Below are 15133 nucleotides of genomic sequence, written 5' to 3' on the forward strand. Positions count from 1 at the left end.
TGGTCGAGAGCGAGACATTAAGTAATATATTGTAACAACATGAGGGCCGTAGGCCCGAATGTTTTTACAATATATTACGCAATGTCGTAAGCTCGAGACCATTAAACATCTTAAAATACTGACACTCAGCACGAGCTTTTACGTCACATTAGTCCAATATCTCACTGGTTTGAATAAAGTCCTATTGGCAAGTTGCCCGTACGATTATTTGAAATAATGGTACGCCAACATCAAAGGGTGACGTCACATCTGTATTTTAAGTTTTGATAAAAGAACGAGGATTTTACAGTTTTTCTATTCAGACTTTACATTACGTAGCAAGCTTGTTTCAGCAGTGTTTGATGCATTTACCTCATAACTGTTCTGCACAATAACAGGTCTAATCCAAGTCTTACGATAGCAGAAAGCTAAAGAGGGTTAAAACGAAGTGACGCGTTCTCCCAATAAATTAGCATCGGTTTGCATTATCAAAACACTCGGATCTAGAGCAGGTGTTTTGTCAGAGATGATTCGAACCTTACGGAAATTATTAGGCTTTTCAAGGTACGGCAATCATTTTAAATTTTTTATATGTTCGATGAAAGCAATAAATGAAGTACTTTATACAAAATATACATTCATTTTATTAGACATTCGGGCTTATGTCACACCCCTGTGGGTCGCTCGCTTTCTTCTTCATTTCAACTTCTTGCCAGGTGTGCTTGAAATATTTCAACCATATTTGGTAGGCATGCTACGGAAGACCAATAGGTCATCAAATGAAAAAAATAAAAATAAATAAATAAATTTGATTATCTGATAACTACAAGATAGCTATCTTGATCTTGTAATACGGAGAAGTCTATGAGTAACTTATTTCGAGGTCGCCATACACTGATTTATGGAATAGCGAGGCCAACGCCGTACTTTATTTTATGTTACAGAATCGGCACATAATGAAGAAATCATTAATAAATGATATCAAAGAGAATTGGTGGGACTATAAAGTTAATGAGACTATAAACTTAAAGGAGCTAAATCGCTAATATTTGGACCTAGAAATTGGCACAAATAGGTCGAAACACATGTAATAATGTAATATGAATTTATATAAACTGATTTACATTCAATCGTGTCCGTTTTACTGTGAATTGTCATCAGTTATGTTCGGCGAAATACGCCAGAAGTCCAACCGCAAGTCAATTTCTAGCGCCTGGTTATTCCAGTCAACACCGATATTATTTATTGCGCATGCTCTCCAAATAAGAACATGATATCACCGTCTGACATGACTTGTGGAATGTCTAGCCTCATTCTTTGAGCACCTTGTTACAAATGGCGCTGAAACGCATTATGGTACACGATTCGTGTACCAATGGTAAAATGTTTATTTTGTCGTAAATATTGGATATCAGAAGCACATCTTTTCCAGGTAAAATTACAACACCAATGCTGATTTAAATTGCCAAAAAATTCGTGTTTCCCATGTCGAAGATTTTGGATGATATTGAGTTACGGACTTAGCTACTTCAATGAATGTTTTTTATACGCCCACATTTTCATGTGGACGTATTATGCCGTCGCTCCTAGCCTGTCCTTCTGGACAACAACAATTTGCTTGTAGACACTCTAGAAGTCACAATTTTTATCCTATTTTGATGAATCTTGAAATGTGTATGTATAATCGAACGATCGTGGTTCTTTTTTAAATTGATCACCGTTACACCCTAGTGACGGTTGAGTTAAAATTTCGTGAAAATCGGACCAAAACTGTTTGACAAAATGGCGGCGTCTTGTACTAAATAGTGTAGAGGTAGGTCATACCACGGTTGTCTACCCTCTAGAAGTCACAATTGTTATCAGATTTTGATGAAACTTAAAATGTATGTTTATGTCCCAAAGATCTCGGTTCCTCTCGCTATTTGCGCATATCAGACCGTAACTTCCTGGATTATGGCTCCTGATTGTACGACAAACCGTGTTTTTTATCTTGTGATTTTAAAAACCTTTTAAATATATCACCATTCCACCATAAAAATTCGAATTTCGGGAAAATCGAAACTAAACTGCCCAACAAAATGGCCGCTTTAGAGGTCACAATTTTTATTCGTCCCTTTCGCACTTCAGACCATAACTTTCTGGGTTGTGGCCCCTGATTGTACTAAAAATCGCTTTTGTTTTTAGCTTGTTATCTATCCATCTCTTGCAAATTGTGGGCGTATCTTGTCTGGCAACCGCTGGTTAATGAGAGAAAGAAATAACGAATGATGTTAATGGGAGAATGGCCGGAATGTGCCGATCCATAAAAAAAGTACTTCGTTGGCCTATTTATCCGATAAATCAATAAACTAGTTAGAACACTTTTTTCATGTGATTGACCTTAATGGGCTTCTCCGTAAATGTCAACACAAGGTAGAACTCGAAGCCAAACATATATTAATTATTTCATAGGTTGTTACTTTAGGCCAGGATTTAGTCTTTTTAACATGTTCCCATTACTTACAAAATAATGTATATGCAACAACCTTTGGCGTATGTTTCGTTGTCTGGCAATCTGTCGCGTTTTATTTTAGATCGCAGAGTCCTTTAACATTAATTTCAAGATGGTCGTCATACAATGTAATGAATACAGGTGGACCAGAATCGTCTTATGGCGAACTTATGGGAAGAAATAAAATAATTTGTGACATCTCTAGAGAGCAGATACTGGAAATAGTTGGTGAATATATATAATTTTAATACTTAAGGGGAGGGGGTGGACCCGGTCACCTATATTTTACTACTGTCTGAAACCAAAACGTGCAGGAGAAAATGTTTAGCAAGTAGTTCGTATTACCATGTGTACCAACTGTACCCATGGTACTCACCAATGTATTTCGATATTGATGCGTTATACAAGATTAGTTCAGTTTCACTTCGTTTAAAGAAGATAAAAATGCGTCATTTATGTATATTTAATAGGAATACACGACGTATTATCATTAATGGCGCAGTAGTGGTACAATATATTACCTACAACCTGGTTCCCCCGGCTTCTGAAATCAAAGAGGGTAAAATAATCATTATAGCCATTGCGACGAGAGTATCAATTCGTACTACCATCTGATTCTCAGATAAAATGGCCAAACTACCACCAGTTAAAATTTACCAGTGAGCAGCTGCATACCCAAAATGTAATCATATGTTACTCTTTGTAAAACAATTATTTCAGATACTTTAATTAGCGATCCTAGTTCAGAAAATGAACCATTTACTGTAGCAGAATATGGCGCCGCTGATAGTTCAAGTTCAATGGGACTTATGACAGATATAATTAGTAAGTACAGTGATAATAGCTTCTTAATGGACGTTATTATAATATGGACTATATCGATGGCTATTCCCAGAACACCCTTTGAATATTCCCAATTTTAAATTAAGCAGTAGATTTCCGATACCGAGGAAGATTGTTACCTCTTGTATTATAGAATAATGCAAATAGCCTACATTATATTTGTAATTATATTTCAGACACGGTCAGATCAAAGTGCGGAATCAACAAAGAAATACATATAATGTATGAAGATCTCCCACTGAGTGATTTTAACAGTTTATATAAAAGAATTCATGGTTTGTAATAGGTTTTTAGTAGTTTTTCATTTATCGTGAATGACGAATACTACTATGCATTTGTAGTCATATTCTTAATAAATAGTTGGGAATTACGAAGACAACTTACAAATTTCAGATAAGGGCGTTTGAGAGAAAGAATTGGTTTAAAACAAAATAGCAAATGATTCGGATTGTTTCTAACAAACACTACATTTGTATACATTTTCATGTGGACGTATATTGTTGTCGCCCCTGTCCGTCCGGACATCCGCCCACCCGCAATTTGTTTGTCAACACTCTACAGGTCACACTTTTTTTTATCCGATTTTGACGAAACTTGAAATATAGGTTTATATCCCAGAGATCTTGGTTCCTTTCGATATTGGCATGTATCGGAACATAACTTCATGGATTATGGGCACTGATTGTACGAAATATCACGTTTTTAGCATGCGTGCACTACGAGGTCACAATGTTATCCGATTTTGATGAAACTTATAATGTATGTGTATAACCCAAGCATCTCGATTCCTTTCAATATTCGCGCATATCGAAAAGTAACTTCCTGGATTATGACCCCGGATTCTATGAAATATCACGTTTTTAGCTTGTGGGCACTCTGGTAGAGGTCACAATTTGATCTATTATTCGCGCATATCGAAAATTAACTTTCTGTATTGTTTTTAGCTTGTGGACCCTCCAGAGATCTCATTTTTTTTATCCCATTTAAAAAAACAAAACAAAAGTAAAACGTTTAAATATATCACCGTTACACCATAATGACGACCGAGTTCGAATTTCGTGAAAATCGGAAAGAAACTGCCCGATGAAATTGCCTTTCCACCTAAGCACATAGTGTAAAGGTATGTAATGTTTTGGACCTTTTAGAGGTCACAATTTGTATCCGATTTTGATGAAACTTAAACTATTGTAAAAGTGGTTTCTTTTTGGTTTGTTTTTATCTTGAATATAAGAGAAATCCAATATTGTCCTTTCTTAGTAATTTATTAAGTGAAGATCATTTAATTATTAAAATTCAAACATTAATAATAATATAACATAAATACAATGTATAGGGTGGTGTAGCTTAATATATATATATATACACAATTTCACAATAATGTAAAATATGCATTAATCTTTAAACATACATTATGCAAGAGCTAAATCTGCCTATTGTAGGTCTTTCTTTAGGCCTCAAATGTAATATAAACTATTAATTAGACATTAATTAACGTATCCAGGCCACAGTCAACTCTCGATGTCAACGCTAGCCTGCGATAATTGTTGGATTATGATCCGATTTGCTGCATAACTTTCCTTCTCGATTTAACGATTAAATGGATAATCGAGACTATCATTTTTGTCGTACCGACTTTAGTAATGATGACCGAGGCTATGCGGAACTTTTGATCGCTTATTTCAGGGTTCATAGTGGATCAATTTGACTGAAATTTTCAGCAAATTGCCTTTGCATTATCTAGTTTTTAACTATTATAGTGAGAACTGCCAACTCGTTATCAAATCTCCCATAATGTATCTTTAATAGAGCTAACTCGCTTGTGAAGAGGTACAAGTTACTGATGTCGAATTAATATAAAAATATTAGGTCTTTATTCTGTAGTTAGCAACAAAGCATTAATCGATAATAAAATATATCGTACTTTTTTTGTTTCTTATAGTTTTCTTTAATAAACAAGTAATCTATCAAATATATAGTACTTTTCGGTTTATTAAATACATATATATTGTAAAATATTCGCAAGTAATTAAACAAGTAATAAATACATAAATTCTTACTTTTCCGTTTATTTGGCGCAAACCATTTTTAATTATTTTTAGACGCTAAATATCTACATTTGAAACATATTTAAATAAACAAGTATTTCGTCGATAAACGTACTTTTCCATTTATTAATTAATGCTTACGTAAATTTTGAAGAATACCTGATAACTGATCCCAAAGACAACTCATCCCAATATAAGACAACTCATCCCAATATAAGACAACTCATCCCAATATAAGACAACTCATCCCAATATAAGACAACTCATCCCATGTTAGAAAACAACTCATCCCAAGTTAGACACAACTCATCCCATGATAAAAGACAACTCGTCCGAGATAAAAGACAACTCGTCGCAACTTAAAAAAACAAAACAACACTCATCCCAAGATACATCCTCGGTATCCCCAGTGGTTTCATTCCGTTCTACTCCACTAACCCCTGGGTTAATCTATGGGGGAGACAAGTTTTCAACTTATTCACTCTTGATGATTGTGCTATTTTTATCGACCAATCCCATGCATCATTAATTGAAAAAGGAAGTTGGCAAAGGGAAGTAACTCTCATCGGACAAATTTAGGGGTTAGCCTAAATGAGAGACGTTCAAATTATTCTAAATGCGTAATTACTAACAACAAGTTATATAATATGAAATTAATGAAGACCGGGCCAAATTGCCAAGTATAAGTTCAATAATAATAAACATAACAGAAGGAAACATTTCAGAAAAAGTACGAATACTAATACTAATATCAAAAGTCAGACATATAGATGTTATACATATTTGAAATCAGCGAAACATACTACATATTTTGATGATACAATTAATTATAAATGAATTAGAAATATATACATTTTTTACATAAATCATTCAGTAAATGGACATGCATTTGAAATCGTGGAAACCCTATAGATTAACCCAGTAGAACGGAATGAAAACACTGGGGATACCGAGAATGCCCAAGATAGTTTGTCTGGTTTAATCCATGGGTCAAGATATAAGACCATTCGGACCAAGTTATGAAGATCACAAATACATACATGTACCACAACAAATATTGTATTTTATTTATCATTTTTATTTATTAAATTAATCAGAAATTTAAGAATTTATTATATCAACAATTTATAAAATAATAATATTAAATACATTAGTAATATAAGAATTTTGATCTGGGTTGGTAGCTTTATGCTGCCTACTTATACCCCAATGTTAGTAGAAGGTAAAATTGGAGGTTTCCTTTTCTTGCCTTCTGATTCATTCTGGTATGCCAACCTTCAACATTCTTATTTGTCCTTATGGTTCTCCCAAAAATACTCCAGGTCGGGATGGTCCATATACTGCTTGTCATCGTATTGTTAGATATCTAGCGCATTACAGCTTCTAGGTAGCATGTGTTTTGCAGGTAGAAAGGGCAGAGTCAGTTAAACCCCATTTCTCCAAACTGCCTGACCCCAATGGAAAGCACAGACGTGTAGTATGACTAAAACAGTGAAAACATCAATTTGATTAAAACAACAATATCAATTTGATGAAAGTAAAGCAACAATATAAATTTGATTAAAACAACAATATAAATTTGATTAAAGCAACAATATCAATTTGATTAAAACAACAATATCAAATTGATTAAAACAATATCAATTTGATTAAAATAACACATTTTTATAACAAAATCAGATTGTTCTGAGTGGTCTTTGAAGAAAGGAATTGTATTAAGACAAATATAACTAGCACTTATATTTGTTGGGACGAGTTGTCTTACATCTCGACCCAAGTTTTAAATTTGGGATGAGTTGTCTTCTAACATGGGACGAGTTGTCTTATATTGGGACGAGTTGTCTTATATTGGGGCGAGTTGTCTTAGGGTGAGCTGTCTTTGGGATGAGTTGTCTGTATACCATTTTGAAATATCTATTAAAGTAATACTCGATTCTACTAATCGTACTTATCCGATATAAAAGGATATAATTCTAAATACTCGATTCTACTAATCGTACTTATCCGATATAATAGGATATAATTCTAAATACCCGATTCTACTTATCGTACTTATCCGATATAAAAGGATATAATTCTAAATCACAAGTTAAAATAAAAATATATATAAAGTTTAAACATTTAAAATTATACAGTAGAGAGCTTACCTTGAACAAAAGAGAAATCCAATTATGTCGTTTCTTAGTAATTTATTAAGTAAAGATAATGGTGAATTCGTTCGTTCGTTTCTGGAGTTTTACGTCCACTTCCACCTAAGGTGATATCGTAGACAAGAATGGTGAATTTTGAGCTAGATTATTTATATCTTCCAAAAGTCCCGGTAAATATGTAAGATTAAACTCATTTTTTTTGATTGGTGGAAAACCATTGACGAAAGACGCCCATTTCTCGATACGAAGTCTAATTGGCTAGAATCTAGACTTGCTTGGTTTAATATGTCAGGTAAAGACAACCCAAGTAATGGCGTCCGTTTAATCCTAGCGTATGTTTTAAAAGTTTAAGCTGTCACCATTAATCTTACTTAATTACGCCTAGACAAACAATCAATAAAGGACACTCTATTAAAGCTCTTAGACTTTGATACCGGTATACAATTATATAATATTTTAAAAGTTTAAGCTGTCACCATTAATCTTACTTAATTACGCCTAGACAAACAATCAATAAAGGACACTCTATTAAAGCTCTTAGACTTTGATACCGGTATACAATTATATAATATTGCTTAAAATCTATCGACAGCCATCAGCGTCATTGCTGATTTATGGGGTGTTCCCACTTAGCCGACAGGCTTTGATGTCAAATTTTGCCGCTAATCCAGAGTTAATCCTAGAACAATGGTGTTATAAACTATAGTCCATATCTTTTTTAAGACTAAAACTGTATTGATTTTAACAAATTTAACTTTTATTAAATAACATTAAATAGCTTACACATATAAAAATATATTGATTTTAACAAATTTAATATTTATTAAATAACATTAAATGATTTACACATATAAAAATGCATTACAATTTACACATTTAACTTTTATTAAATAGCATTATATAATTTATAAATAAATGCCTTACAACATAACAATCATTTTACAGATCGACCATCTATTTATATTAATATAGTGAATTGAATTCATGTTTGAAATCATAACGCCGACATGAACTGTGTTCAAAATGTCATTAATTAGTTGGTTAATAAATTTTATTAAGAGGGATTATAGCTCATTAACGCTGAACACTAGTGAACAGTTCTTGAGTGACTACTTTTAAACAGACTATAGTTTTAAGATCAATCAAAGGATTAACAGTCTGCCGGCTAAGTGGGAACACACCCTGATTTATATCGCCGTCTATAATAAAAATATATACATTAACAGTAAACTATATAATCTATAAACTATACATTCTTTAAAATACATAAAATTAAATATCTAAAATAAAATATTTTTGCATATTTCTTCAATATGCACTGTTACGATATATGTTTATATCCTAAAGATCTCGGTTCCTTTCGATAATCGCGCATATCGGAACATAACGTCCTGGATAATGGCCCCCTATTGTACGAACAATCACGTTTTTAGCTTGTTGACCTTCTATATGTTTCAATTTTTATCAGATTTTAACAAACGTTCCAATATATCACCGTTACACGATAATGACGGTTGGGTTCGAATTTCGTGAAAATTAGAACGAAACTGTCCGAAAATGGACGCTCAACGTACGCAAATAATATAATAGTATATGTATGTTATACCAAGGTGGGCCCTATAGAAGTCACAATTTTTATCAGATTTTAAAAATCGTTCCAATATATCACCGTTACACCATAATGACGGTTGAGTTCGAATTTCACGAAAATTGGACTAACACTGACCTACAAGATGGCGGCTCCCCGTACGCAAATAGTGTAAAAGTATGTATTACCAAGGCTGTGGACACTCTAGAAGTCACAATTTTATTGGATTTTGATGAAAGCTGAAATGTATTTTTATAGGCCAAAGATCTGAGTTCCTGTCGATATTCGCGCATATCGGACTGTAACTTCCTGGATTATGGCCTCTGACTGTACAAAAAAATGCGTTTTTAGCTGTGGACCCTCTAGAGTTCACAATTTTTATACGCCCACATTTTCATGTGGACGTATATTGTCATCGCCCCTGTCCGTCCGCCCACAATTTCGTTGTGGACACACTACAGATCACAATTTTTATCCGATTTTGACGAAACTTTAAATATAGGTCTATCTCCCTAAGATCTTGGTTCCTTTCGATATTGGCATGTATCGGACTATAACTTCATGGATTATGACCCCTGATTGTAAGAAAACTCACGTTTTTAGCTTGTGGACACTCTAGAGGTCACAATTTGATCCGATTTCGACGAAACTTTAAATGCATGTTTATAACGCAAATATATAACGCGAATGTCGTGAAAATCGGACATAATGGCCGCCCCTTGTACGCATATAGTGTAAAAATATGGTATATCAAGGTTGTGGACCCTCTAGAGGCCACCGTTTTTATCCAATTTGGATGAAACTTTATATGTTTTCATCATAAAGATCTTTATATGTTTTCATCATAAAGATCTTGGTCCATTTGATAATCACACATATCTGAACGTAACTTCCTGGATTTCAGCGTCTGGATTCTCTAGAGGTCACAATTTTTTCCGATTTTAAAAACCGTTTAGATATATCACCCTGCCACTATAATGAAGGTTGAATTCGTATTTCGGGAAAATCGAAATGAAACTATCCGACAAAATGGCCGCTCTCTGTACGCAAATTGTGTAAAAGCATGTAATACAAAGGTTATGGACCCCTTAGAGGTCAGAATTTTTATTCCATTTTGATGAAACTTAAAACATATCTTTATATTCCAAAAATCTCAGCCCCTTTTGATATTTGCGCATTTCAGACCATAACGTTCTGGATCATGGCCCTTGATAGTATAAAAAAATCGTTTTTGTTTTTAGCTTGTTCTCTATTCATCTCTTGCAAAATGTGGGCGTATGCTGTCTGGCAGCCGCTGGTTATCCGATTTAAAAAAAAACGGTTTAAATATTCTCCGTTCCACTATTATGAAGGTTGAGTTCGAATTCCGAGAACCCCCCAAAACCTTCCAAGTATTTCTAAACACTGTTTCCAGAAGTTTCCATACTTTCTAGGAGTTTCCAAATGACGATTCTAGACGGCTTGATCGGCTAAAATGATCATAAACAATATATTTCGATGAATTATCATCACCCCATCACACAAGGGACGCTGTAAGCTATTTCCACAGTTGGTCGCGTTACGTGTGATGAAGCCCCCGAAGAATTTTGCGATTTCCAACCCATTTTTCTGTTAAAACTGTTTTAAGCGAAGACCAAAAAACAATCCACCTCCAATCTGTGACATCTCTCTAGCACACCTGGAATACACTGAACTTTCGATAATATTTATTTCGGGGCGAGGGAAATCAGCTTTAATGTTTTCTTGTCTCTTCTAGGTATAATACCCATTCCCCGGTCATATCTTTTGGACCATGAAAATGTTTACGTAACATCTTCAGGTACCAATTTTTATAAACAATGTTTTCCTGCCAACTCCGTGGATCTTGCAATATCCTTCTCGTCGCTACATTGGTTATCAAAGTAAGTAATCTTTTAAACAAAATGAACTGATGTTTAATGTCATACTTTTCTTCGCCGACTGGACTACTAAAGACAGAATTACGCCATGCAGAGTGCCACGAGGGAAATTTTACCCACACAGTGGTGGTACGGTTTACTCTTATTTCGAATTCCAACGTTCTTCGGGTCTTTTATGTGCACGCCATTGTGTATACAGAACCTCGCTTTTTTGTGCCATCCGAACGACTAGACAACTTGGTTTTATTTTTAATGTATTGTCTTTACAGAATTGAGAGAGAATTGTTCTTATGTTTTTTATTTTAGATCGGTGCAACTCTCTGATAGCGTGTACCGTAATTTTTCAAAGTGTGAAGAAGAAAAAGATGCCATTAAGGAACTGGCGTATTATGACTGGATGTCTTTTCTCAAAAACAGAACAAAAGAACTAAAACCAGGTTAATAATATGCTTCCTTACTAATCCAGATTAAAATCACATCATTTTAAAACTATCCTTGTAAATGATCAAAAATGTCACGGTGGCCATGAAACGGAAGATACACAACATTACTTACAAAATTGTCCTTTATATAATGAGCAAAGGAGTATATTGTTTGATCAGTTAAGCAAGTACTCAGAAATAATCTTTTAGAGGCATTTAGTAACTGGATAGAGCAATAAACTATAACACATACTTATGGAAGAACAATTACTGATTTATTTGGGCGAGAATACTCTTCGAAACGTCGCCCAAATAAATCAGTTGAGAGAATACTCTTCGAAACGTCGCCCAAATAAATCAGTAATTGTTCTTCCATAAGTATGTGTTATAGTTTATTACTCAGAAATACATGTTGTAAGGTATGTAATCCCGAGGTATTCTTTCTCGTTCATATTTTAAATACACTGAACTTGTGTAAATATGTTTGTTTTGTTAATTTATTGTTCATTCGTATCTGATATGTACATTTATTGACTTTGTTTCACTGATTACCTACTACAATTTGTAAGTTTTAGTAACTTTGGTTACTTAAGTAATAAAATATGTTCAAATCGATCAAGTTTAACGTCACGAAGTTCAAACGATAGCCGGTGACAGCTAAAAAATGACAGTGAATCTATCACGACTTCGCTTCCCCGGTGAATGTTCCATACCCTTATAGTGAGGCCGTCGCCTATTACGTTCTCCACGTTTCTACCGTGGTCGCACCACGCTACAAAGACTCCGCTGAGGTCATAACGACCTTAATAATACACATACTGAATTATAGGAATCTATTTTAGGTGGATGGGGTATATTTTCAACTTTTGGGGAAGATGAGGCCACACTAGAGAAACCAACCAAGATGGCCTTTCAGGATGTATACACTCAGATTGATAAACTTTGGAAAAGCTTTTATTCTCGTGGTATTATTACACAGGTAAGTAATTGTAAGTAGATACAACATCGTACGCCAGCCAAAGATAGGTTTTTGCCGGATAAACCAGTTTCCTCCTACTGCTAAAGACGAAATGAAATAAAATTGGGTTTAACGTTCTACTGTGTGTATAATGGAGATTGCCATACGACATGCAGGGCGCTATGTAGGCAATTTTGCCCGAAGTGACATGTCGGTCTATTCATATTTCAACTTCCAAACTGACAAGGGTTCTTTTACTGTACACGGACCCCCCCCCCTCTCTCTCTCTCTCGCTCTCTCTCTCTCTCTCTCTCTCTCAGCCAACCATTTCCTAGTTGTAATCTGCTCTCAGAATCATTTTGAAGTATATGTCATGTTTATTCTTTCATAGGCCGAGTTTGTAAGAGGAACATTTGCTGTCGTCTTTAGAAACACACGGGAGCTAGAAGAACCATTCCGGGCCTCAAACGAATTACAGAATTTGGGATTGAAGCTTCACAAAGTCAAACTGGATATCTCTCCGTGCTACTTTAAAACAGAATGGAAGGAGAGACTAGAATTAGGTAAATATATCCCCCCCTTCCCGTTTAGAAATCGTAATTAAGTCCGTCTTGGGAATAAGACATGTATTAGGTTAGTGGCAAATACAAAGTCATTTGCAGCTATCCATTAAAGTAATTTTATAAAACAACTCAGTTATCGACAAAGTTTTACATTTGAAAGTTGTTAATTCCTCTCCCGTAGACAACCATTGATTTGCTCAAAACTCATTTTAAAATTCTAGGAATTACTGCCCAATTTCAAGCATATTAAAGAGATATATTTGATCACTATCGCCCACTTTTACAGTAAACCACCAAGTTTCAGGGGCCGGTTGTTCAACACTCAGTTATGTTAACTTGCTAACGTGTCGTTTGTTTATAACTGTTCGTTAAATTTCTGTTACTGGAAAGTCAATTACATTATCCGTTCGCTAGTGGACTGATTAAAGTTAATCCAAGAAAAGACTGTTTGGTCATTGGCTGAATTCTAATTTTTTAAATTCAGTGTACATGTATAACAACTTCATAGAAGTCAGTATTAACAAGAAATTGAAGAAAGCATGACAACTGTGCAGTCTGTTCACAAAAACTTGATTAAAGACAAAAATATAGCTGTATAATTTCCTACAGAAAACACTATAACAAAATCTATAGAATACTATAAAATTTTCCTATATAAACTTTACCTTAAATCTATGGGAAAAACTATATAGTATTTTCCTATAGAAATTTTATCTTAAATCTATGGGAAAAGCTATATAATTTGCACTACAGAAAATATTTGCGACCGCTTTTTCCTACAGGCTCTCAAAATTCTGTAGAATATATATAGAATTTCATCCTATAGCAAATGGGATAGCCCCCCCTCCCAACTCTCTAGAATGTTCTAAAGAATTCTATAGAAAACCGGTTCAGGCCTTTATCTTTTACAGTTAGGAAAATGGCTAACAACATTAAATAACTAGAACTGCGGGTGGCGTTACAGATTAGTAAACTTACAGGGAAATTAGCGCATTGGAGGTTTTCGCTGGTTAGTAAAAAAATGAATTTCCTTTTAATTAGAAATGTTTTCATGGACCACCCGGTGAATTTTAAACGAATATGGTAGGTATGTTGCTTGTGTGGTGCTTATTAGATTGGTTCAAACGACTATGCTTGACCACTTCGAGATTGCTTAGTTGATTTCAGCCACATTTGTTACAAAGTTTGCTTGGGTGGTGGTTGTTCCGATTTGTTCAAAGGAAGACAATCAGAACCATAAAATCGTCAAATTTACTATTTAAAGAACACTTTTTAATAAGAAGAATGTCGTTCACCTTTAAGTTTAAATATATAAAAAATGTACCTTGTAGGTAATGGAGGTTTCTGTTTGGATTGTCTTTCTGATACAACCAACTCAACTTGGTAACAAACAGTTGCGTTGATTGCTTTATTGTGTTGTTTATAATCCACAGGTGTAGATGATAGAGAAAAATTTGCTCAGGATTTAGCAAATTTATATAGAGTACCAACATATAATACCTTTTATGGAGCACTGGATGGTGAGCGGAGCGAGGAAGACAAATCTCAGATTTGTGAATTACTTTATGAAGAACTGCGAGACGCATTTTTAACCAGATACCCAGAAGAGGTGGAGAACGATGGAATAATTATAAATACGTATGTTTTTAAGCAATAGGCGTATCAGTTACTCATTATGGGACCAGGATACGAAATAATTAGTTTCAGGATTGAATAAAAGATGATTTCTTTCAGATATCTTGTCCTTTTTGTAAGGATTACACAGGTTTTACACTTCTTAGTTGGAACTGGGCTTGACCCCCACCCCCGTCCGATGGTTGGGATTTGGATTCAAATATGACAGTTCTACACGGAGTTATAAGTACAGGGCCCTGTTTCACAAAAAATTAAACTAAAATCACTAAAATGGTGAAATTTTAAATTTTATGCGTTTCACGAAGATCGATTGTAACTTAAAATGCAATTTTAATAGATTTTAGTTAAAATTGCTTGCGCCCGCGCACTGTACAATTCCGGCAAGGGCACTTAGGGTGTAAGCATAAACGCTTCGGATTTGAAAACTGTTGCCACTTGCCAGGCTGAACTAACCGTTACAATACCAATGAGGAGAGTTTCATACGTTGTAACAATGTCTGCACATGGTCAGATAGTCGTAGAAAGATGAAATAAATAAGTTTATTGCGTATTATTCGTTTT

At 34.5% G+C, this 15133-nt stretch overlaps 1 protein-coding gene across 1 annotated transcript; it reads left to right on the plus strand.

The window, feature by feature from the left end:
* The first annotated feature begins 2567 nt into the window (after window positions 1-2567).
* LOC126826821 (uncharacterized) lies at window positions 2568-14670 on the plus strand. The gene is made up of 8 exons (XM_056102104.1): window positions 2568-2698; window positions 3191-3295; window positions 3490-3588; window positions 10853-10997; window positions 11301-11431; window positions 12259-12395; window positions 12766-12937; window positions 14371-14670. Exons 1-8 carry the CDS (start codon window positions 2602-2604, stop codon window positions 14592-14594), a joined length of 1110 nt encoding a protein of 369 aa, XP_055958079.1. The 5' UTR covers window positions 2568-2601; the 3' UTR covers window positions 14595-14670.
* The last annotated feature ends 463 nt before the right edge of the window (window positions 14671-15133 follow it).

The sequence above is a fragment of the Patella vulgata genome, chromosome 7 (genome assembly GCF_932274485.2).
Source record: "Patella vulgata chromosome 7, xgPatVulg1.2, whole genome shotgun sequence".
In the NCBI taxonomy this organism is placed as follows: Eukaryota; Metazoa; Mollusca; class Gastropoda; family Patellidae; genus Patella; species Patella vulgata.